Consider the following 26617-nt stretch of genomic DNA (forward strand, 5'->3'; position numbering starts at 1 on the left):
GCTTGCCAGATGAAAATGTGAATTCAAAGTAACTTTTAAATGATGTGACGTCAAGTAAAAGTTTTTTTGAAGGACACGACCACATGCATCTGGTACCTGTTGTGTAGGTAGGGGCACACTTGACTCGGTACCAAAAAAGACCTTTGGACGAATGATGGGCCAAATTTTTTTTAAAAAGTAAATTAGTCCATAAACTAATCTTCAAATTGTTAAGAGCATGAGCATCGACAATCGTAGACGTCTCTATCTACACGCATCTGACGATCTGTTTCTGTTTTAGCAGAAAAGCGAGTAGTGTTTCGTGCATAGCAACTACGCAGTAAACACACAGTAAACTTAGCAATACAGATGTCTTTCGAGCATTAGGGTCCAGATCGCAGAGGGATTATCAAAGCTGGCCAGAGAGGAAAAAATATAGTGGATTTAACACATTAAGGTCAGTTTTAGGGTTTCCTGATCGTAGTTTTGCTTCGATCACTGTGCATTAGGGTTTCAGCCCGCAAAAAGGAGACATTTTTGTTCTAGATTGTTTGCTTGCTAGGTCAAGCACTGCTTTGATGCAGATATGGATAGAAGACTTTATTTGAGAGTTTAAGTTGGAATTAAAGCGTAAACGTGTGCTTTTCCGAAAGACAACATTGCTATGAAGCTAGCAGAGTGATTTGTGAGAAGTTTTCCTGGTTTTCAGAATTTTGGGGCTGGCTTTGTAGTGGAGGGTTGATTTTGAAGAGGTCTAAGCTTGTGTTGGCTTTGAAGAGGTTTAAGCTTGCAGAGAGAGCGGATTTTTCTGTTTAAATGGAGTTTTAAAAGCTTTTCTTTTCGTATGGCTGATTGCAATTATGCAATGGAAGGATGGGAATGGGAGAATATTTTTGCATCCTCTCTCCTTGAGCAGGGTACCAGCATTATCACATGGCAGGACTATTTGTGCGAGCCTGAGCCAACAGTGGCAGCGGCACCAGCCGCAGTGGCACACATTTCAAGCCATCCATCAACTGGTTCAAGCCTCCCATCATCACATTTTCCTGACACCATCACAAGCCCAAAGTCTTTACTCAAGTCAAGGAACGGAGGGACCAGTAGTAGCACCCCAGTAGCCACCATGAATGTGGCCACCACATCTGATGGCAGTCTGGAAAGCAGTGATTACAATCATGATACTCCAGTCACCAGCCACCATTTGCCTTCAGAAACCTATCCCGACAAACCTCCCACTGCTGTCTCTTCCAAGAAGAAGAAGCGGGATCCACGGCTAGAGTGTCCGAATTTTCTAGCAGGAAGGGTCCCGTGTTCTTGCCCGGAGGAGGATGAGCTTGAGGAGGATGTCGAACTTGAAGATGTTGTAAAGAAAAGGCCCAAAGTAGCGGCTCGCTGCCAGGTGCCTAGTTGTGGCGGAGACATAAGCCATCTCAAGGGCTACCATCAGCGACACAGAGTTTGCCTTGGATGTGCAAACTCGGCAAAGGTCATCCTTAAGGATCAGCCTCATCGTTATTGCCAACAATGTGGCAAGTAAGTATGTTGAACTTTCACATCTGAATTGTTTGCAGTGCATCTAGGCCCTTTATTTTCATGAAAACTAATCGTAAGGCCGATGTGGTCCAGATTTCATCGACTCTCAGATTTTGATGAAGGCAAGAGGAGTTGCCGAAGAAAGCTTGAAAGGCACAATAGGAGAAGAAGACGGCGACCTCTGGAAGAAGGAGAAGCACAAGATAACGGGGTTGTTGTGCTTGGGATTGAGAAAGATCATAATGATGTGCACTCTTCTATGGATGGTATGTGTCATTTTCATAGGAGGCATTGCCGGATGTTTTATGCACACCTGTCTATTTTTTTGACAATTTGATCAATCATAGGATAAGAAAACACAGGTGTGTGCTCTAGCGCGCGCACACACACGCGTGCATTTAAAAAAAGGCATGCAGCATGTGTATTGATAAACTCATTTCATCTATGAGATTGAGCACACAAATTGGCTTTCACCAATCGTGATTATGCCAAAGAAGAATGGAAAGCTAATATATATACATGTGATTAAAAGCTAGTGGTGTACCTAACGTACCTATCCCCAACTAGGATTTTCAAGATTTGTATGGCTCGTGTACAGTACATAGTGTAACTTAGCCCCTTTATGCTACTCTTTGATGGGTGGAAGCAAAAAAATGACTGTGTAATAATGCCCATCATCTTTTTCCCATGCCTATTGTTAGATTCTCTCTCAAGCTAATGGGCAATCACACGTTTGTTAAAACCACTATGGAGAAGTCAGATGGGACATTGCCTCACTTAAGCCTTCTCAACATACAACAAAATCTAGCAGTATTCATCCTTTTTCCTTCATTGCAAGCCCTTATTTTTTATAGCATAGAAATTCACAGTATGACAATTGATGCAACCTTACGCGTGGCATCAGTAACCTTGGTGAGCCTCTTTAACCCTAGCAACGTAACTACCAAACTTGGCAACAATGGCGTTCAAGGAGAAGATGATATGTGCATTGTGGGGAACTTGGTTTGTGGCATCAACCACACACTTGCCTTCAATTTACAAAATAGGGCATGGGTAGTGAGTTGGATGGGTTCTAAATTTTTGAAGTTTGTGCTTTTTACAGTGGCTGCAACTCAAGAAGAATGGAACATGACTACTTCAACAAAGCAAATTTCTGACAGACATCCAGCCCGTACTCACCACAAAAAAGGAGGTATGCATTGCATGGCCTCACCCACAGGGGAGTCTGTTAACAGTTGATTGCTGTTATGCTAGCGTCTGCCTGAAATCAGTTGCAATGAAGACTTTTGCATCCAACAAATGCGTTGAATTTGAATCCCTAGAACTTGTGGAATGAATTCAAATCCAGAGAGGTGAACACATCTGTGTCCACCAAGTGTTTTGATATATGCTTTCTATTTTGTGAGAACGCACATTGTATTTAGTGGCCTAGATTGGTGCATCATTCTTTCCACTGTTTTAGTGGTCATTAGTGTGACCAGCGTTAATCTCTTTTACTTAGCATCAATCACAGACACATTTCCGCAATGCCTGTTGGTATCAAAGCGTCATGTTTTGATAGAAGAAAGGTTGCAATGTTTTTTTCTCTCACAAGGGTGTGGAGATCCATCGCAAAGAACCCCATTGTCATCAACGTTTTCACTTAGGTTTCTGTTTTTTTCATTAGGGGTGCATTTGGAAATTCTGTACTAGATAGCTGTGCACAAGGGGATCTTTAGCCAAACAAAGAGGGCCAAACACACCAAGCAGAGGGTAGAGAGAAAGCAAGCAAGGCGCTTTGTTGGTGCTTCAAACGTAGTGAGACAGGGATGGAAGAAGGGTCATGAAGGCGGTGCGGTGGTGGGTGCTCAAAGGCCAGATCTGGGAGAGCGTAAGGGCGGCTAGACTCAGTGAAAATGTATCCCTATTCAAGCTGCAGGACAACACCAATAGGCGGCCATTTATAGTAGCAAAACACATCAGAAGGGGGTAGCTAGGGCAATGTTTTATATATCCGAGTATGACCTAAGAGAGTGGCCCAAATGTGTCCCTGAAGAGGCAGTGAAACCTCCCTTTTATTTCATAGTACACTGGGCATGTGAAAAGATAGTGCTCCTCTGTCTCAACCTCTAGGGAACATAATGGGCATATGAAAAGATAGTGCTCCTCTGTCTCAACCTCTAGGGATTATAATCGGCATATCCTGTTCTCTCTGGTAGTGCCTTCTGCTCGCTTGGTCTCCCCACCAACCACCCTCAGGCAATTTAATGAGACTATGGTCTCGCTAATGGCAATCCTCATGGCATGTGATGTGTATATAAATATAGCTAGGCTTTTGAATGAAGCGAGAATTCATTATAGCTTACTGCCACACTCTTGGTGTGGGAATCACCATAATTATTCTGTCAGACCATCTGTTCAAGTTGTAGCTTTAGACACCATTTCTTCATAGCTTGTTGATGGTACATTATTTTGGTGTATTTGTCTTTGCTCTTTGATATAGAATATTAATGGTAGTATCTGTCAATCCTAAAATAAGTTAACATTCCCCCTTTTTGATTTCAATCTCATGAAGTCTTTGTTGCAAGAAGAATTAAGAAGCTATGTTGTTGCAGGAAGAACTAAGAAGCTATGTTGTTGTTGCTCAAGATACTGGGTGAATGTTCAATGGTCATTGTTCATGTGGAAAGAATGGGGTAATGCTGGTTAGTAAAATGGACAGATGGAGGACAACCCATCTTAGCAAGTCTTGTACTTGTGTCATTATGCACTCACATGGTAAGGAGGTCGATTCAGGGGTGAACTCCTTGGAATCAACTCTATTACATGATCTTCTGGTCGCTCAAGAGACAACTCTCCTTGGAATAACATCTGTGAAGCAATCCTTGTACCCCTCTGGAAACTGCAGTCTCTCCCTCTCAAGAGAGTTCAAATCTTTCACCGAGTCTTCACTCTTATCCTTTGTAAAGATCATATACGCGACGATGGAAGACTTTATTGCTTTGGAAATAGATACATGGGGTACAATAGGGATGGTATCTGCCTTATTCTTTGCTACAATAGTGATATCCTTATTCTTATGCTTAAAAGAAATAGTCATCTCGGAAATCTAGATCATAGCACTCTTCCTATAAAACCATGGCATCCCCAAGATGACATCCGAGTGCTTCAAAGATGAAATATAGAAATCCTCATAGTCCACATAATCCTCATAGTCCACATAATCCTAGACATGAATCCTCAACTTATAGGCGTTACTGTCATTGCATCACCATGAAACACTTGTTCCGCATGCAAGGCCGGTCCCATCTCCTCGGGTTCGATACCCAATTGTTTGGCAAGCTCTATGGAAATGGAATTGTCCATGGCTCCCATGTTAATCAACACTAAAGCATTCTAGTCCCGCACTTTGTCCCAAGAGAGACATAACTCTCGAGCCTCAAGTTCTAAAGTGTTTCCCAATATATCGGGGACTCCACCAACTGGCTTAGACTTTTCATTGGACTTTACTTGCTCTCTAGGTCCCTTAAGATGATCCAAACATTAGGCCAACATGTGCCCCTCTTTGCCACATCTAAAGCATTTCCCTTTCTTGCGGTAGATCTCTATTTGCTCATTGGTCAAGTTGTGCTTTCCTTTGTAGGAGTTTGGAATACCCCTCGGCTTCATAGGCTGAAACCTATTCTTAGAGTTTTGATGCTTCTCATGTACTGAAGACTTTTGATCTCCAATACTTGTCTTTTATTGTGGTTCATCTACCATGTAGACCTTGGCAGCAATTGAAGCTGAATGCATCAAATCTTGGATGGTATCATTTGGGCATACATTCACAAAATCTCAAATATTGTCATGCAAACCAGTTCGATACTTTCTTATCTTAGACTTCTCTGAAATCTCTTGAAAAGGAGTAATCTTGAGATATGCATCCCGAAATTTCTTGTTGTAATGATCAACTGTCTCACCTATTTCTATCCGCAATCTTTCCCATGCAAGGTGCACATCATCTTCAAACTTCTTAGGTAAAAATTGATCATGAAATTGCTTTTTGAAGTCTTTCCATTTCTTGGGAGGTGCTCTCTCAACCATGAGTGCACCCCACCATGCATTGGCTGTCTCCGTAAGATGTAAACTAGCCATGTGAATCTTGGAAGACTTGAATAGTTTTCCGAACCAAAAGCAATATCAAATTGGCGGATAAAAAGTGATGGCTTTGTTTGTGTAGCCATAAGCTCCATCATATGGTGTAAACTGCACCTGAATTCCTTAGCTTTGCACTTACCTTTCTTTCCTTTCTTTTCATACCGTGGAGAGGGTGACCTAGAAGGGGAAGAAGAAGAAGAAGAAGAAGAAGAAGAAGAAGAGGAAGAGGAAGATGAAAGGCTTGATGAAGAAGATGGGCTCCTGGACCTTTTTCGACCATGTCGACTTTTTCCATGATGAGAGTGGGCTGATTTGGAATGGCTTCTCTTCCTTCCACGAGAAGGTGGAGGACTGGATTATCTCTTTGATGAAGACTTTTGATTTTCAGTCACATCCTCCTTTGTTGGTTGCTTATCCCCTTTCTTCATTTGCTCGATCTTCTTAGATAGTTGCTCGAAAATTCTCATCAAGTCGGGATCTTGGAGAATAGTGTCCAAATTGGTCATAGTTTCTTTGACCATGTGGGTTCTTGGGTCTTCTTGTGTTTGCTTTCCACTTTTGGTGGCTTAGTCCTCTTCTTGGTGGTGAGTGCTTCCCATTGCTTGAAGAAAAAGCAAAAAGCACCACGTTAAAGATTGTGATCCCTCATAGAAGAGAGATATAAACTTCGCTCTGATAGCGTTGAAACAGGCCTTTGTAAGGATTGTGGCACGGTACTTAGCTTATCTTCAAGAAAACAATAATTTCACGGGTAAAACCTTGAGAAAATTTGAAAATAAACAAAAGAGAGAGAGTAGAGAGAGAAGACACCAGGGGTCGAAATAGCCTTGGGCTGACCCCCCCCCTCCAAGTTATATTAGTAGATAAAACTCCTTGGAGGAGTCTTGACTACAAGTTCTTAGAGCTAGAGAGCTCTCTTGTTTTTTTACATGTCTCAACAATGAGAGAATAGCTGAATTTATAGTTCTTGCCCAAAAGCACTTGAGAAAAGCGCTTTAAAACTCACTTATAGTCCAAAAAGCATCTTTTTAATAATAAAAGCTCTTCTCTTTTTAGTATTTAAAAAGCTTTCAATCTTTTGCTTTCCAAAAGCTAGTCGCAACATTTCAAGCCTATGAGGTGACCTTGTGCTGCTATCCTTCCACGTGTCAGTGCCACAACACCATTGCCATGACATCAGCTCCATGTCACTTCCCCCCCCCCCAAAACTCTCCTTTTTTTTGGGGGTTTGCGCACATTGCGTTTTTGCATATCAACAATTGTATTTTGATGCTTCGGTGACATATAGTGGGTCCACATGGAGGTGCCCATTTGGCACGATTGTGTCTCAAGATCGATAGCGACTACTCTCCATTGAAACCCACTGCTCTTAGCTATGTGGATTGTCTCATGGAACATCCAGGGGTTGGGGGGCCCTCAGTGCTTCGAGAGACGTGGTGTCCTTAGAGAGGAGCTCCACAAAGCAATAGTTGGTGGACCCATTGACATGCTCTTTTTATTTAAGGAGCAGCATCTTGCAGGGTAGGAGTCACACCTTTTGGTTCCATAGTTGGATCATGTCCTCACATCTCTTTGCTCTCCCTTGTGCTTATGCGGCAAGGACAGAATGTAAGCTTTCTCATTGTATGCAAAGTGGTCCTGCAGTGTTGGGGATTTTGAGTACCTTGGATGAGCTTGCTTGGATCTTTTTCTTTTATGAAAGGGCATTTTTTGTGGATACCACTTAGCAAAGGACATCTACAATGCAAATGGGGGAGAATGTGACACACCTCACCTATGGTACACGTGTGCAGCCAGTATGGGCAGTCGGGCAATGGCTTAGTCTTCTGACAGCGCAAGTGCCATGTGGTAGTCACCCATTGGACAACAGGTTGCCAACAAATAAACTGGCCGACTAGCATTAATGGTGTGTGTGTGTACACACACACGTGCTTAGTAAAATCGTCAAAATCATATGCATACTTTTTGGCACTAGGTGTCTACAGTGCGTTTCTCTACAAGTGTGGGTTGGCCAAGGGGATCTATATCGGACGTGGGCTGAGAACTGGCGTCTTCATTCTTAGTCATCTCTTGTACTCGAAATTCTATTGTAATATTTCTTTCTTGTACATAATACATAACAGTAGTTTTAGGACACGTGTGTGTGCTGTGTGCATGTTTGATTCTGTTGTTGCCTTCTCTAAAACCCTAGCACATTGGCACGAGTGTTCTATAGTATGATAGCATGGGTTTTCTGGCTGATGGGAGCAATCTTGGCATACGGTAACATGGGGGTGTTGGCATGATCAGAGTAATACACAGTGATAAGCAGGGCACACTCATTGTCATGATTTGAAAGAAACCCACTCTACCGGGAGAGGGCCTTCTGATTTTATGGAGTATCTTGCTCTTAAGTGAGGTTCAAAAGAGCTTAGGACAGTTTATATAGGACGTGATTGATGCTGTAATTGACCAGGCAAATGTATTTAAGGGATGAGGTTACTTGAAAGGGCAACAAATTGAAATGTTGTGTTTAGATGGGTGGATGTCTTTCTGTTTAAAGATTATGGTCAATTTTAGTTGACGCCTAGATTGTACTGGGTACAGGAAGCTAGTATCTGGTAAGGATGGTATGCATTTTGCAATCAGTTAAATGCTTTGTGGCTTCTAAAAACTCTCTTTTGATGACCCTCGCTTTTTATAGTGGTTTTTTAATTATTGCAGAAAGAAAAGGGTAATTAAGAGGAACTGTAGATGTGGCTAACACGACAACACTTGCAAAAGTGGCATCCTCTCACATGTAAAGATTAATGCATCCACTTTGAGAGTAAAATTTTGTTACAGATTTTTTTTAAACAGATGGCTGAATTGTTATGCTACTGTGTTGAGAGCTTGGATGACAACGGGATTTCTGCGTTGGAGGGGACATGCTATTTTGCTTAGAAGGGAAGTGTGGGATGCACTTCCAAATGCACAAGTGGAGGAGAGGGAGTGTTAGACATCATCCCCTACTTGCTGGCTTTCTATTTTGTGTCCTATTTTAGCCTCTAGGGCTGACCATGTTAGTCTGAGGGGCTGGTCACCCCTCACATATATTTTCCCATATTTTTCTCCATTTTATGGAGTCCTGGGTATTTTTCTGAGTCGTGTAGGTATTTATCTCCAGTCAGCTGCCTTCATGTAGAGGTATATATAGCCGGCATGCCTCCCTCATATTTCACTGCTTAGCATTGCTTGCCTAGCTTGTCTAGCTGTAGTCCCTCACTTACGAGGTTCTCCCCTCTTGCTCAGGACATGTATTCCTTTTGGTGATGATATTGAGAGCAGGTTCTCACCTGTGTTTCCTCTCTCTCTCTCTCTCTCTCTCTCATTCATGTATTCATGTATCCATGTACTCATGTACCCCATTTTGACTAGTAGCATTAGCTTCCCACTCTCCCTAGTTGCTGCTTCCGGATGCTCCCTACTGATGTATTCTAGGGCTAGATACTTACCTTCAGTTCTTTCTTTTCTTTTCCAGACAGTGTATCAGATGTCACATGGTTGTAACTTTGGTCTCATAGGTCACTTTGGCCTTTTGAAGACGTTAATATAACATTTCATTTCATTTTTTTTTTCGTGAAATGGTGTTTTATATCATATCATCTGTGGCTGATGTACATTTTCATTTCATTTCTCTCTCTCTCTCTCTCTCTCTCTCCTGTGTTTCCACTTTCCCTTCTTCCACTGCACATTCTATCATGGTATCAGAGCACCGATGATTTTCAGCGTTGGATGCTCCCTCCTCTACCACTTCAGTTTTGTGTTTTTCCGCCCGTGGACAGATCTGCGTTTTTTTTTGTTCATGCGTTGAAGCTTGTGTTTCTTCAAGGGCTGATTGATACCCATTCAGTGGGCTGCAGTTTCCTCTCTTCAGGGCTTCCTATTTTGTGTCCTATTTTAGCCTCTAGGGCTGACCATGTTAGTCTGAGGGGCTGGTCACCCCTCACATATATTTTTTCATATTTTTTCCCATTTTATGGAGTCTTGGGTATTTTTCCCAGTCGTGTAGGTATTTATCTCCAATCGGCTGCCTTCATGTAGAGGTATATATAGCCGGCATGCCTCCCTCATATTTCACTGCTTAGCATTGCTTGCCTAGCTTGTCTAGCTGCAGTCCCTCACTTACGAGCAGTGTTGCCAGGCGTTTCTGAAACGGCAGGTATGAAACGGGTTTCATACGTTTTGAAACGTTTCATAAAAGGTAAGAAACGGGTACAAAAAGGTTTCATACAAAATAGAAAAAGCATGTATATTTTTAACTTGAAATATACAAAAGAAAAAACTGTTGACATAACTTATAAGAGACCACATTGAATTCATTTCAATAAAAACAAAATACATGTAAGATATGATGATATCACAAATCACGTGGGTGATCACTGCGAGTCCTCTTGGAGACACTTTGATGTGCTTCAGGCTCTCCCAGATTGGGGATATCCTCAAGGGGGATACCTAGCTGCAAGGCCTTCCAAGCCTTGAGGCTATCATAGATTTCTTGTGGCACATGCTTACATGGCCCAATGCCAAAACCCTTTGTTTGTGACAAATGTGCCTTCAGCCTGGTGACACTGCCATGGTGCTTATCAGCACAAAAGTTGCATTTCCACTTTCCGGAGCCCGAGCCACCATATCTAGACTCGAAGGTGACATTGTTCCAAAGAGAATCACCTGTTCGAGGCATCCTACAAGGCGGGGATAAATGCATATTGTTGGCCCTGCAAGTGCGACACAGAATATAAACTAATCTCATTATATGATTTATGATTTTAATTGATTTTAACTGTCATCTTGGCCAACAATAGAGCAAGGGGAAGAGAAGGTAGATAGCCTTAGAAGTAAAGCCTCAATAGAGCAAGGGTGGACCGTGGAAGATATGCCATAAATATTGATGGAAGAGAAAAAAGTGTGCTGCTTTGTGAGTTGTGCAGAGAAAACCAACATAAAACAAAACATGACATTACCCCTTTGGACGACCTCCACAAGGCCCAAGGACACCAAGGAGCAGGCGGGCTGACACGAGCGATGGCAGGCTGGCACACAAATCGGCGAAAAGTCACAGGCGGCCGCCACTGGGAAACGTGAACGAAAGTGCGCCGTACGAAACGATTCGTTTTTTAGGTTTTTAAAATATGCATGATGAAAAAAACGCGTTTCGTACAGGACAAAACGTTTCGTACGCTTCGAACCTGTACGAAACGCGTTTCTATGTAGCTGTGCTTTACGAGGTTCTCCCCTCTTGCTCGGGACATGTATTCCTTTTGGTGATGATATTGAGAGCAGGTTCTCACCTCTCTCTCTCTCTCTCTCTCTCTCTCTCTCTCGTGTTTCCACTTTCCCTTCTTCCACTGCACCTTCTATCAGGGAGGATGTGTGAGATGAGGCCTTCTATAGTCCTCAAGGGATTGCGTAGGTGAAACCAGCCTGCTATTGTTGTGTAACACGCGGAAGCTCTGAGGTCTTCTTCAGCTCTAAACACCACTGGAAACAATCTGATGTAAAACGCCGACATGAAGCGAGAGTAGAGAGAGAGAGAGATGCTGGAAATTCAGTATATTAATATGGTACAAAAAGGTACTCAGTCCACAGTCCTAGGCTGCCGCGTAAAAAAGTGAAACACTAAAATCTGGTCCCTACTTGGACCCTAAGGACCCAACTCCTAAGTGAGTTGAATGAATAAAACTATGAGCACACTTTGCCTTTTATACCCTCTTGGACTTCTTGGAGTGCTGGCCGACCAGCAGTCGGCCAGTCCATTGGACAAAATAAATCATAAAATCTATAAAAGCCTATGCGCCTGTAGCCGCCTCAGCCGACAGCTCCTGGAGTCCTATCTGGATCAGCCGACAGCGCATTCTTGTCCTTCTCCAGTCCAATACTGCACCTTGTGCCCCAAGTCCTAGCTCTATCTGGTTCATGCTCTTTATCTGGCTGCCTCTTTTGGACCAGCACACCTGAGAATGTCCATGGCATCTTTCATGCACATGACATCCTGTTAAAACCCTAAGATCTCTCTAGATAATTGTTATGCATAAACATGTATAAATCAGGCATAAACTCATCCACCCGACCATCCCCGAGCCCAAGGGATGCACATGAAATATAATGAAGTACATCATACCTCTACCTTGACAACCCATACCATCTCAAGAGGTATAACTCCAATCCAATAGCATGTAGCTGTAGTGTGAAATGGTAGGTGAGTAGATATGATCCTCTACACAAGAGAACATAACATAACCTAGCCTCAAGATAACATCAAGAGACCATAGCCTAAGCCTCAAGATAACATAGCCTTGGTCTCCTTTGAGTGTGTCCCATGCCCCTATTATATAGGAGGGCCCTCAAGTGACTCTTGACTCTCCATTTTCTATGTGTGACCCTTGGATGCCTGACCCTAACCTTAACCCTTAAGATTAGTCCTAACCCATGCTCCACTAGAGCTTGTTCCCATGCTCCCATGCTCACAAGCCTACTGTGGGTTAGCCTCCTAGTATATGCACACGTAATGTGCATATAACATACTTCCTCTCTCTCAAAACATTGCACTCTTGCAATGAAAAGAAGAAGAACTGCGCTAAACAATCTCAACTGACTCCCAAGTCGAATCCTCTATTTCCCTATCTTTCCACCTAATTTTAACCTCAGGGATTAGTCAACTACAAAGTTTCCTTTTCTTGAATTCAAGTATCTTATCAGGTTTATGTGGAATATAGGATAAATCTTCGACTTCAACGAGTTCTTCCCTTTCAATCTATTGATATGAAAGATTGGATAAACTCTCTAACATGTGGAGGTAGTTTAAGTTTATACGCAACCGTGCCAATCTGATGTATAAATCGAAATGGACCACAATATCTAGGAGATAAATTCGAGCATTTTCCTATTGACAAAGTTTGAGAATCTTTAGGAACTTTTAAATAAACCAACGCTCCTGGTTCAAAAGACCAAATTGAGCGTCCTCTATCAGCATAGAATCGTGCCCTATCTTGAGCACTCCTGATAGAATTCCGAGCTTTGATCAGTATTTCCTACATATCATGCAAGAAATTCCTCGATGCATCAAGCTCGATGTCCTTAAGACCGACATCAATAGGTGTCCTGGGTTGATATCCATACATAAGCATGAACGGACTAAAATCAATAGCCGTATGTTTAAAATTGTTATAAGTAAATTCTATCATTGGAAGATATTTTTTTCAATTTTGATGCTTTTCCAGAGACATGCACGAAGCATATCCTCTATAATCTGATTCAAACGCTCTGTTTGCCCATCAGATTGCGGATGATCATAGGAATTCATACTCAAAGTAATTTCCTCGTTGTAAACCATTCGGAATAAAGTAGGAAAACATGGCATTATAACAGCAGGAACCAGGGATTCATCGGCGCCCCGACGTACCCACATCTGCACATGGAATTATCGACGTCCCGAGTTATCCATATCAACATAGAGATTCATCAACGTCTCGATGAGTCACATATGTTCATCCGTAAACCTATCAGGTGGACTGTATAAATCACCTAAAGGATGAAACTAATGCCAATAAAGGAAGAATCCAAAATTCCTTAATCCGAACACAACAAGATAAACTCGTTGAACTCTAAAGAAAGAGATTTCAACAAGTGAAAATGCCGATGAGATTACACTCATCAATACATGCAGGCTATAGATAAAAGAAGTTTATCTAGAGAATGCCCACACTATAACTTCTAATGAATTTAGAAAATGAGATTGTCTTTGAATGTTGAGATCAACATGCTAAGTGAAGTAAAGCAACAATCTTGAGCCCAAATTATCCCATAAGATAATATATGTGAGGGATCATTAGCGTTCCATACCACCATGATACTACCTATACATACCTTAACAATTTGAAAACTCCCTAGTATGCGGTCTAGGAAAATATGAATAAAATCCTGTATAAAAGGAATAAAATGGTCTTATTCCAGACTTTCACATACTAAAACTTGTCTCTATACACTTGAGATTACATCAAGGAATAACTCTTTCCGAGTACATCATTAGAAAAGAAATTGAATTATTGGCGCCTTTCTAATGATAACTATTCAATAAACACAATAAAGCTGAGGTAGAAAAATAACTCACCTAGATACATAAACAAGTAGGTATCCGAGTTGGAATATGTACAACAGTACAAGAAATATACTCCAAAATTACGTGCAAAAAATAAAGACAAATGCTACCTTCCAAGCACATGATATTATTCAAAAGATCAAAAGATTCTTATAAAACCATGGATAAAAGCATAGAAGCTCCTCGAATCCATGAAAACCATAGTTGATCATAAAAATCAACGTATTAAAATTGGTGGTCAACTTATCATTCCGGAGTATATGAATGTGTTGTTGTTCAAGCAAAACTCCAAAGCAAGTGAAACACATGTGTGTATCCTCAATAAAAAACCCCTAGACACAAGTGATCTAGACAAAATCTAATGAGTCCATATAAAACTTAGAAAACATCCAATAAAATCCACCAAAACAAACTGATCAACTAATTCATGATAGAATTTGTCTTAGGCTTAAGAAATTAAGCACAAACTACACTTAAACAAGTGCAAAATAAATTATCATGGAAAAGTGTCAAAGATAAAACACACTTTGAACGCAGATCATAGCCATAAAAAGAAATTAAGGAACATGTCCAGAAAGAATGGCTAAACAATGGTGAAAAATCATGAAAACATCGTTTAGAATTAATCCTAACAAAAATAACTACTAATACGAGGTACAATCGTATTAATAATATGCAAATAACCCGCATCTATCTAATGTTAGCATGAGAAAACGTACTTTAACATTAAATAACCTTCGAAATTATTAAATTCTCGAGAAAAAGAATTATCATGATTTTTTTCTAATTTTTTCTAATTTTAAGAGCCTCAAAATACGATAATTTTGAATTCCACCAAACCTATCTTATGGCATTCCAAAGCTATATTTTTTCAAAAAAAATTTAACAAATAATTTTACCAAAATACCATTGATATTTTAAAAATATCAAATTTTAGGATTTTTAAAAAATAATTTTTAGAATATTCTTAATTTTTTCTGAGAATCCCATCGTTCACGAAATTTTCAATTCCGTCCGACAATTCTCAAATCCAATGAAAATTTATAATTTTAATAGATTTTTTAAATTTTTGGATCAAAAAGCATATTTTTAAAGGAATTTGAATGGTCACGGGCGCTCGAATGGACGCACCACATGTCAAATACTAACCTTACATTTTTCAGAAATTTAAAATAACCTTTGTCTATTTTTTCACTAATTTTCAGGATTTTTTTGAAAATTTTAATTTATCCCGAACGCATTTAGAATACGAACGGTAAAAAAATTTCAGAATCCCAATGATTTTTCCGGAATACGGAAAGCCAACAGTTTCAAGAAAATGAAAAGATAAAAAAAATCGGAATGTGAAAGGTCAAAAGTTTCCCGAATACGGAGGGTCAAAAGATTTCATGGAATTCGGAAAGTCAAAAGGTTTCCCGGAAGATGAAAAGCCAAAAGGCACCAAGAAAAAATTTTCAGATAATATCTTTTCTCATATTTCAAATTTTCTTTCTTTTTTTAGGCTTTTTCTCTAAGCTTAATTTTTGAAAAAATTTCAAAGGCTTTTTTTGTAAATTAAAAAAAAAACTCATTTAAAAAAAAACAAAAAAGAAACCTTAATAAGCTTTAATAAAAGCTTATGAATTTTTTTTTTGGGGAGGGGGGGTGATTTTCGCCCGGCAGGTTACAGCGTACTCCCCCCCGCGTGCGCATGTTGAAAATGAGGGAGGGGGAGTTCTCTCTTCTTTTCCGTTCAACTCACTTTTCTCTCCCTCCTTCTCTGTTAACAGAGAGGAGGATTTATATTTAATTAAAAATTTACTTAATCATAATTAAATATTAATTATGATTAATGTTTAATTTTAAAAATCCCTTTTAAAAGAAGTTCACACAGCAGGAAAAAAGAAGGAAAAATCAGAATTGAGAGGCGAAGAGGGTTCCATGCATGCGGGAGAGCATTTCATGCATCAACATGTTGCCCCCTATTGCATTTTAGCAGAAAATCGGCAGAAATTTGATCACATACTCACGGAAAAACCCATAAAAATGTATAAAAAATATATTTTTAACCATAAAAATGCTCAAAAAAATTTTAAAAAATTAGAAAATTTTTCTAAATTTTCTAAAAATTTAGGAAATCCATTCTATCGAAAATATCCACAATAAAATATGTGGTATTTTCGTAAATTTTTTTATTAATGCTTATTTTAAACCACAAAAAATAAAAAAAACTAGCATTAAACTCACAGAATTCTCTCGTAACATTGATTCGTTCATTGAATAGTAGTAACACACGTTCCAATCGCTATATCGACGATCCACGTGCAAATCATCAACACAAATCAACAAAATAACATTTTTATTAGTAAATATTAAAATTTACTTCAATTTTTTTTTAAAAAATTACAATAAAAAAGAAAAATCAACAACAATTAACTAGAGATTGCTCTGATACCACTATTAAAACCCTAAGATCTCTCTAGATAATTGTTATGCATAAACATGCATAAATCAGGTATAAACTCATCCATCCGACCACCCCCGAGCCCAAGGAATGCACACATGAAATATAATGAAGTACATCATACCTCTACCTTGATGTCCCATACCATCAAGAGGTATAAGTCCAATCCAATAGCATGTAGCTATAGTGTGAAATGGTAGGTGAGTAGATATGATCCTCTACACAAGAGAACATAACATAACCTAGCCTCAAGGTAACATCAAGAGACCATAGCCTTAGCCTGAAGATAACATAGCCTTGGCCTCAAGTGACTCTCGACTCTCCATTTTTCATGTGTGACCCTTGGCTGCCTGACCCTAACCTTAACCCTTAAGGTTAGTCCTAACCGATGCTCCACTAGAGCTTGTTCCCATGCTCCCATGCTCACAAGCCTAATGTGGGTTAGCCTCCTAGTATATACACACATAATGTGCATATAACACATCCCCTTGTGCTAAACTTGATGATGGGATTCCAACATGTTTTTGGATGACTGTCATCATCCCAATCTTTTCTGGAAATCCCTCTGTCATCCATCCATCCCTGGCAATCCTTTTCTCTGAAAACCCAGTCCAGTCTCCAAAACCACTCTGTCTCAGAATAAGGTCTATGCATCTGTTCCATCTAGTCCACAATCCATTCCTGCCCTGACTCTGAACACTGTCTTGGTCTTCATTCCTGAGAAATGAGTCTGGCACTCTCACATCATTCCTTGGAGGATAAACCTCCCTTGGGACCGTTGCCCGAGAACCTATCTGGCTCACAGGATTGCCATCCCCTTTGGCTTTGTGAAACACCACCAACAAACCTCTTGGGAGCTCTTCCCGATGTTGTGTTCCTTGCCTTGGGCTTCGTATCCGTGTACTTTCCTGTACCTTGGACTTGTACACCATCATATGGGACTGATTCAGTGTTTAGCTTTGCTGAGCTTGATGCTCTGATACCAATGTAACACACGGAAGCTCTGGGGGTCTTCTTTCAGCTCTAAACACCACTGGAAACAATTTGATGCAAAACGCAGACATGAAGAGAGAGTAGAGAGAGAGAGATATGCTGGAAATTCAGTATATTAATATGGTACAAAAAGGTACTCAATCCACAGCCCTAGGCTGCCTTGTAAAAAAGGTGATAAACACCAAAATCTGGTTGCCTTGTAAAAAAGGTGATAAACACCAAAATCTGGTCCCTACTTGGACCCTAAGGACCCAACTCCTAAATGAGTTGAATGAATAAAACTATGAGCACACTTTGCCTTTTATGCTCTTTTGGACTTCTTGGAGTGCTGGCCGACCAGCAGTCGGCCAGCCCATTGGACAAAATAAATCATAAAATCTATAAAAGCCTATGTGCCTGCAGTCGCCTCAGCCGACAGCTCCTAGAGTCCTATCTGGATCAGCCGACAGCGCATCCTTGTCCTTCTCCAGTCCAATACTGCACCTTGTGCCCCAAGTCCTAGCTCTATCTGGTTCATACTCTTTATGTGGTTGCCTCTTCTGGACCAGCACTTGAGAATGTCCATGGCATCTTTTATGCACATGACATGGCTTTCACGTTCCCAAGACTCCACATCAGTCACTATGATTCACAAGATATGAAACTTGGCCTTGCACTCCATTTTTTGTCGATGACCATGTAGATGCTACTTGATGTATCTAGCACTTTTATGAATGTGCTGACAGTACCAACTTGTGAAATTGATGTCAGTTATTGTGCCAGAGAGCTGAATGAAGCCTACTTAAACTGGCGTCTTTTCGTAGAGCAAGTTAGAACTCATGCATAGATGACCGAGGTGGTCAATTGCTATGCAACATGAGGATGCATATAACCGTTTTTCCACATACATCAGTCCTTGCATAGGTGCATATATGGTTGGTGGGGGGGCACATTATTAGGGCATTGTTGGGTATGAATGGAATTCCCCCCTTCCCCCCCTCCCCCCCAAATATATATATATATAAAAACATAAAGGTACCTTTAAGCCATCACACGGTTGAAAATGCTAGTGGGTAGCCTTCAAATAATGGAATGAGGAAAAGGACCCCGTTACACTCAAAGGAAATTTTACATTCGGATCACTAGTGGGCTCTAATGAACTTGTGTATTTGTTCTTGTGAGGTTTAGCACAGAACCAGGCCGAGGGCAAACAAAGCTCTAATGAACTTGTGAGGTTTAGTACAAATCCAAGCTGAGGGCAAACAAGGCAGTTGTGGCCAAAATTGGCAGAATAACGACTAAAATTGGTAAAATTAACCCTCAATTAGAGGACAGCTGAAGGTTGGAAAGGAAGGCTTGAAAATTTGAATCCTTCAAGCATGGGCTTCTCAAGAAAAATTCCACTCATTCTTAGTGGTGCTGTAAAATTGGTATATCTCCCAACCACCACCCCTACCCCATGTGGTGGGTGAAGGAGATAGCACAGTGCAGAAGCATAAACTGTAAACATATGAGAGAGTGCAAAGGAGATAGAGAGTGTTGGACAAGGTCACCTTTTATAACAATAGTAAAGCTTTACAATGGCAATGGCCGGCAACACGGTGTTGAACTTGTGCAAGGGAATGGATGAATAAAGTGATGATGGGAGGTCTCCTTTTATAGTGTTGTGTGGAAGCTGGCCAATTGCTCCTAGAGCAGGCTGACAGCTCCACGATCCCTAAAAATAGGAGAAAAAGCATAAAATGCCCAACAATGGGTAGAGCCCATATAAAGAAGAGATGCACAATTCTAACACCCCCTGTGCAGCTCATAGTGTGCAAGAGTTGGAAGAAGATAAGTCGACGAAGATGCAACCATGGACCCTACAGCATCGCGAATATTGGAATCACCTTGGAGAGAGCACCCACGAACTTGTTTCCTCGAAACAAGATGTCACCATGAACAGCAAGGAACTTTGCTTGGCCATGAATTCCTACGCAAGTGTGCAGTGAACTCCAAAAAATAGATGATGAGCTACTGGACACACTGTGCCCATAATCCCCAACAGTGGACGGAACACATCACGTCCCAAAAGCCTCGAACAATGAACTTGGAACAGATCCAATTCATAATCTCTCTTGTACCAAAGATAACCACGTCTTGCGAGATGTCTAATGCTTGGAACTCCAAATTACAGTCTCCATGCACCAGTAGGTGGAGCTGTAATTAGCCCCTTCTTCCGCCCACAAGCCTCTTCTGGTTGGAAGCACATGGGGGGAAACTGCATGTGTACTAGAGAAGCACACCATCTGAGATCTCCTGAGGCGGAAGCACCTTGGGAGTCCTAGAAGTGGTACTAGAATCTATATCACTATCTTGTGTCGTGTCTTTGCCTTTTCTCTGAGATGAAGCCTTGCCCTTGGTCTTGTCCTTCTTCTTGGATAAGCAACGACTTCGACCTTTCTTTTGTACTGATGAAAGTGCATGGTCAGAATTGTTGGCTGACATCTTCAGCTTACCCTATGAGATGAGAACGGACTCCTTCTCCAAAAGTAGGGAACTAAGATCATCAAAATCCAACTGAGTGTTTGACCTGGCACCGCAAAGATCGAGAAATAACATCATAGTCCGAAGGAAGCTTGGTGAGGATAAGAGTAGCCAGCTGAGAAGAGGACAAAGTAGCATCCATAGCCAGTAAACTGGTCATGGATAACCTTGGCCTTCATGAGAAAAGACTGCATGGAATTGCCCTCAGGAAATAACAAACCGTAGAGTTGTCCTTGCAAGGTAACTGCCCTCATCGATGAATCTTGTGCAAAGAGATCCTCCAACTTTGACCATACCTTATGAGCACTGGTGAGAGTTTTCACTGACGGTGAGACCTCTTCTGTGATGGTCTGCACAAGCACATAATGTGCCTTCGAGTCCTGATTCTCCCAGTCTTGTAATTCCACAGCAAATTCATTCTCCTGATCTTGAGTCCACCTCCTGGAGTTTTGAGGACGCTCGGGCTTCCTTTCAGTGCCCCGAACAATGTCCCACAAACCTTTGTGGATGAACCAGGCCCGCATCTGAAGCTTCCAATGAGCGTAGTTGGGTCCTTTCAACTTGTCATCTTTGTTCGTACAAGGGGAAGCCATATCCATAGCAGCAAAGAACAAATCTCAGCTCCCAAACACTTCTTTCAAGTGCTTTCCAACGAAGCAAGGGACTAGGAACAATCAGCCCCCTCTTAAACCGTAGAGAGAAAGAGGTGGGACAGTAGCAAAACAGTCCAAGATCCACCGGGAACCTCGTACCGGAAGGGCCGGGACTTGTGGAGGAAGAAGAAAATGTACAGCCATTTGTTTGGCAACTCCACATGCAAGAGAACTCACCAAATCTGATGCCGGGGCAGAAAACACAGCCACAACTCCACTGTTTGCCTCTGAAGAAGAAAACGCAGCCACCAAAACTGGCCGGAAAGCCTCTGTAGGAGAAAATGCAACCAAAACACTTCAAGAACTGCTTCTAAAGAGCACAACACTGCCTGTAGGGCTGGCCGACAGCAACTAGAAGAGGACTGGACCAGAAACACAGCAAGGTACTGAAAATGCAGCAACTGTATGGACTGATTTGCAGCCGGAGAAGTGATGGAGGCAAAACACACAGCAGATGTGGGCAGATTTGCAAGGTTTGGAGCAGCTTGGACCTAAGCGTATGATACCGTGAAGGAGATAGCACAGTGCGGAAGCATAAATTGTAAACATATGAGAGAGTGCAAAGGAGATAGAGAGTGTTGACAAGATCACCTTTTATAACAGCAGTAAAGCTTTACAATGTAACACGCGGAAGCTCTGGGGGTCTTCTTTCAGCCCTAAACACCACTGGAAACAATCTGATACAAAACGCAGATATGAAGAGAGAGTAGAGAGAGAGAGATGTGCTGGAAATTCAGTATATATCATATAGTACAAAAAGGGTACTCTTCTACAGCCCTAGGCTGTCTCATATAAAAGGTGAAAGCTCACCAAAATCTGGTCCTAAAGCTGGACCCTAAGGATCCACTCCCTAAAGGAATGAATGAATCCTACAATGAGCACAAACGCCTTTATATAGGCTTCTTGAACTTAGAAGAGCAGTCGGCCAGCCGACTGGGCTTGGTCCTCCATTAATGAAGTGCCTGTTGCCGCCTTGGTCTGGATTCAGCCTACAACCCCTTATATCTCAGCCAACAGCTCCTGCTTATCTCTGGTACAGCCAACAGGCCTTCCTGCCCTTGCTTCAAGTCCACACTAGCCATTTCTGCACCTTGTGCTCCAAGTCCTATCTCTAATGATTTTTTTCTGGCTGCCCCTTCTGGATTAGCTCTGAGAAGGTACATGAGCATGTCATGCACATGACAGCAATGGCCAGTAACACGGTGTTGAATTGTGCAAGGGAATGGATGAATAAAGTGATGATGGGAGGCCTCCTTTTATAGTGTTGTGTTGAAGCTGGCCGATTGCTCCTAGAGCAGGCCGACAGCTCCACTATTAATAAAAATAGGAGAAAAAGCATAAAACACCCAACAATGGGTAGAGCCCATATACACAAGAGATGCACAATTCTAACAGTGGGACCTTTAACCAGTCACGCCATCAGTGGGTAGCCTTCAAATAATAGAATGGGAAAATGTCACGATTGTAACGTATGTATGTATCAGATCCTCTCTTCATTGCTGATTCCTGTTGTTGCAGATGCAAAGAGTAACCAACCAAGGGAACCCCTACCCTCGACTGGTTGCAACTCTTCGCCAAAGGATGTACCTCTTCATCGAATAGCCACATCCCTTCGACGAATGGTTGTATCCCTTGATGAATGGTTGTGCCTCTACATCGAATAGACACATCCCTTAGCCTAAAGTTGTATCCTTTCATCTATGGTCATGTCCTTTCGTTAAAGGACATGCCTCTTCAAATGTGTCTCTTCATCTCCTATATAAGAGACCTATTGTACTCAGTTTAATTCAATTCAATCTTCTCTCAAGTGTTCTCCTGAAGTCTCTTGTTCTCTAAGCTAAGTACTTAAGTAGTAATTAGTACACAATATGAGGGATTAACAACATAATCCTCACGGAAAATTACCCTGTTACACCCCGAGTAAATTTGAACCACTTTTACACTCTAATGAACTCGTGTTTTTGTGCTTGTGAGGTTTAGTACAGAACAGGACTTTTTAAGAAATTTATATGCCCTTGGCTTTTGTGTCATTACAACAAAAGTCTTTTTTTTTCTCTCTTTTCAAGTTCTCTGCCGTCTTTAGTGGTGAAACAAACTGTTTTTCTTGTTGACATATCTTAATGTCATGTGGTTCAGTTGGAGACTCTACACTGGACTTGGGGAACCCAAGTATAGATGATCGGCATGCAAGTGACGATTCATCTGCAAGTGTACTGAGGTTTGAAGAAGAGTTTATCAGCTCGAACAAAAACGAGTTAGATGAGCAGTCATGGTTGACGATGCTGATGGATGATGCTACTGAAGGAGTGGAGATAGCTCCAAGGAATGGAAAGCAGCGGTATGTGTCAAAGCCAGAGCTTCCAAGAGCATCCTCTCTATCAACTGGTCAAAGGAGACATACCGAATATGTATCACCTGTAAGGAAAAGAATGCCATTTTTAATGGTATCTTATACACTTTGTTAGCTTTCTTGCTTATTGTTTCTGAGATGTTTTATATCTACAATTTAAATTGTGGTATGGCAAACCTTCCCTTTTTCCTCAACCCCCTCCGTCTTCCCATCTCTCTTTTTTTTTTTCCCTTTGGGGGGGCACACTTGAGCTGTTTTTGAATGTGTAGTGTCCAACCGGACGCATTTCATTTAAGCTCTACGATTGGAACCCGGCAGACTTTCCTAGAAGGTTGCGTCAGCAGGTGAGAAGTGGTATTTGATTTTACATAGTGAAGGCATGTGACTCTATTGGTTGTTGATAATGAACTTATTCATATATCTCATTATCAACAATTAAGTAGTTAGAGCTTGTCTGTGACAGATTTTTGAGTGGCTGTCAAACATGCCAGTGGAGCTTGAGAGCTATATTCGGTCTGGCTGCATCATCTTGACATTCTTTATTGCAATGCCGCAAGTGATGTGGGATAAGGTAAACAGAGTTTTTGCGAATCGATTATTTGCTTCATGAAGATTTGAGGAGATGACGAGCATTTCAGAATCTGTTTGCAAATTTTGTGGCTTTGCAGATATTGGATGAGTGGATTGGGCAAGTGCAGAAATTAGTCCTCTGGCCAGGGAATGACCTTTGGGGTACAGGCCAAATAATAGCACGGATGAATGAGAAGAGTGTATATGTAAGAAATGGTAGGGTCGTGAGCACTTCTACTGCTAATCCAGCTATGTGAAGCCATAGGTGCTAGCAGCTTCCAGTTCTTGTGATGTGTTGATTGGTCTGATTTTGCCTTGTTCTAAGTAGTCTTTGTTTTGTCTTAGGTAAGGTTATGAGTGCCGATCATAAAGAACTGCTGGCCCCGTTTTTGGTGGACCTATACCCTCTCAGTTTGGAGGCTGGCTGTCACACACATATATACGTGTCTGGCTTCAACTTCTCTGGAGCAAGGTTTCTTGTATCTTTTGGAGAACATTACCTAGAGTGCAGTGATTGTGAGCCAGTTGACTGTCACCATTTTACTCATCGAACAGTTTGGAAGAGTATAGAGAACCTTGAAATTCAGAAGGTTACTGTGTTTTTGCCAGATTCTCAAAAGTTTGGGCCAGCTTATGTGGAGGTTAGTCCTAGTTTTTTTCCCTTGCAAACAGCACATTTGGGCACCTACCAAGGCTTCATTTTTTTTGAGGGTTTGTTCTATGATTTCTACAGGTGGACAGTGATCATGGCATCAGTAATTTCATGCCTGTGTTAGTTGCAGATAAAGACGTTTGTGCAGAGATCAATGCCATTGGATTCAGCTCAGTTTCATCGGCAGCAGCAGTCAAGTACGACGCTAATACAAGACATGGCAAAGCTGAAATTTTAAGAGACCAGTGTGTTGTGGATATCCTTACTGACCTGGGATGGACCTTGAGATACATGTATGAACACCGTTTTTTTGACAATGCAGAAGTCAGGGAGGCCTTATTGAACCGGCTTCAGAGGTTGTTGATCTTCTGTCTAGAACATCATTGGCATGTAGTTGCCAAGCGGCTTGTTCAGACAGCTTTAAGCACTGGTACGATTCAAAACATGGGTTTTCTTTCTGCTGGTTCTGAGGGTCAACATGTTTGGAACATGATGGAGACCTTAAGTGATGTAAGGGACATCCTTATCCCTAAAGGTTTTCCTTCCGTCAACCCAAAGGCTGAACAATGTTACTCAGTATCTCCAAAGGTTGCAACAATATGGGAAGCTGACAGCAGCTATGCAATTGACTCACTAAGTCGACTCAAGGTACCTACTGATCAGTCTTTATGCACATGTTCTTCCAACATGTGTGCTATACATAGACACAAGCACAAGCATGCGTGCATGCAGGCTTCCTCAGACACAGGCACATGCCTAGGCACAGGGGCATGTGCGCACACACCCAACACACCCGCTGGCACAATTCAAAAAGGTAATATGCATGTGCAGGCACCCTAAAGTGCACGCATGCAATTGCAAGTGATCACATATGCACAATTGACTCACTAAGTTGGCTCAAGGTACCTGATCAGTCTTACTTTTCTCTATGCACAATTGACTCACTGAGTTGGCTCAGGGTACCTGATCAGTCTTACTTTTCTCTACATATGCACATGTTCCTCCAACATGTGTGCTATACATAGAGGCAATACACAGGGACAAGCATGCGTGCATGCAGGCTTCCTCAGACGCTGGCACATGCTTAGGCATGTGCGCACACATCCAACGCACCTGCTGGCACAATTCAAAAAGTTACATATGCATGTGCAGGCACCCTAAAGTGCACGCATGCAGTTGCAAGGGAGCACATCTGCACATACATAGATTTGCATGGAGCCTGGAGAGACAAAGGCATGTGCACTTACATGAATGCTCTTAAATCTGTTAGTTGGGTTACATGCATCTTCATAGACTTCACTTCATTTGTGAGTTTTGGCAAGTTATGGGCTCAGTTCTTGATACTTTACATGATCTTACCTTTGCTTCATTTTCTTCTTTGAAGGGGTTACAAGTACCTAAAAGTGCAGCAACAAAACTGAAGCAGTTGTGCTTAGCGCTGACAAGCTCACAATCCGAAGAGTCTGAAAATGTGGTCTCTGCAACAGCCAAGGATTGTACTGTCATGGAGGTGCCGTTGCTAGAGGAAAGGATTCCCTTTTTTGAGGATGGAACGAGGCAGAAGAAGGGTTGTTGGGCTCAGCCTTTGGGCTGGTCAAGAAAGCCAACAGGGAATCTAGCAAGTTCAACTTTGTGTAGCAGTAACAGAAGAATGTGTCGAATAGTTGTCACTGCAGTAAGTGTTGTGACAGTATGTGTGGGGATGTGCTTTATGCTACAGCACCCGCATGAAGTGGCAGAAATCTCCATGTCCCTAAGACGATGCTTGTGGGGCTCAAACAGCACGCAACATGTGTAATTGATCATTTATGTACATTCTGTTAGGAATCCAACACTTAACTAGATGCTGGATGTGTTGTGCTCCTAGGGGACACCGGGCATACAAAAGCCTTCAATGATTTCCAAGCCAGAACTGCCGGCCATTAGTGAGAGTTGCACAGGATTTGATAGTGCTGTTTCACCTGCCTATTTTACATTGGGATACTTTTGGCCTATGGGAAAGCTTGATATTTGGATTAAAAGCAAGCTCAGCTTCTTTGTTGGCAAGATTGTCCACCAAGTTGCTGGCCGCAGATAGTGCACTCAAGTATAGACTTTTGTCCGTTGGCCTTGGTATGTACAACAGTATTTATATTTGTGCTAGTACCTCTCTATGTAGTTCCTCTGCTTGGTTGTGAGGGTTCAATGGACAACTCGGTTGTTTTACACTGAACTGATGTGTAATCATTCTGGTTCAATAAAGTGAGACAAGGCAAGTTTCTAAGCTGTCTATTCAGAGTGCTGCAATCCTCTTTGGACCAGAAGGCAATACAAAAGATTTGACCAAAAAGTGCATGTACACATGCCACAGGCATTGATTATGTTTACTCTTCTTGCTTTTGTGCTTACATGTTTGCAATGGGGTGATCAACCACTTGAAAGACTGCTCTTAAGTTATTTTTTTAAATACGTTCTACCTATAATATCAATCCCTTCATGTTCACCATCAGGTGATGTCCCAATCTGGTTCTGTAGCCTTGTCAGACTTCGACATAGCATGCCTCCAGTGCCCATCACTATCTTCTCTTCGACAGTTTTAACCTATTTTTAATTTACAGTATACTTTGTTTAGGTTACATGCCCTATGCATCTCCTACTACAGTACTCACACATATTGTATGATCATTGGTATCGTTGCTGTTTTGCTGAGAAGACATTGGTAAAC

General features: G+C 41.6%; 1 protein-coding gene across 2 annotated transcripts; it reads left to right on the forward strand.

Annotated features, from left to right (window-relative positions):
• The first annotated feature begins 203 nt into the window (after positions 1-203).
• SPL7 (squamosa promoter binding protein-like 7) lies at positions 204-26182 on the forward strand. 2 transcript variants are annotated; one of them, XM_086803738.1, is made up of 11 exons: positions 268-436; positions 852-1512; positions 1606-1778; positions 2615-2704; positions 22478-22758; positions 22961-23035; positions 23155-23262; positions 23360-23477; positions 23607-23902; positions 23995-24561; positions 25298-26182. In XM_086803738.1, the coding sequence occupies exons 2-11, from the start codon at positions 1103-1105 to the stop codon at positions 25709-25711; spliced, it is 2532 nt and encodes an 843-aa protein (XP_086659864.1). In that variant the 5' UTR covers positions 268-436; positions 852-1102; the 3' UTR covers positions 25712-26182. The 2 variants fall into 2 exon arrangements, with proteins under 2 accessions (XP_086659855.1, XP_086659864.1); XM_086803729.1 differs by having other exon boundaries at positions 204-1512.
• The last annotated feature ends 435 nt before the right edge of the window (positions 26183-26617 follow it).

This window comes from Cibotium barometz, chromosome 1 (assembly GCF_041138505.1).
Source record: "Cibotium barometz isolate CiBa-2024 chromosome 1, ASM4113850v1, whole genome shotgun sequence".
In the NCBI taxonomy this organism is placed as follows: Eukaryota; Viridiplantae; Streptophyta; class Polypodiopsida; order Cyatheales; family Cibotiaceae; genus Cibotium; species Cibotium barometz.

Bases quoted from the DNA above. Each gene is read 5' to 3' on its own strand.
- SPL7 (XM_086803729.1), top strand. From the start codon at position 824: ATGGCTGATTGCAATTATGCAATGGAAGGATGGGAATGGGAGAATATT. The intron at 1,513-1,605 runs GTAAGTATGTTG...GATGTGGTCCAG, and splicing joins TATTGCCAACAATGTGGCAA to ATTTCATCGACTCTCAGATT. The intron at 23,903-23,994 runs GTTAGTCCTAGT...TGATTTCTACAG, and splicing joins TTGGGCCAGCTTATGTGGAG to GTGGACAGTGATCATGGCAT.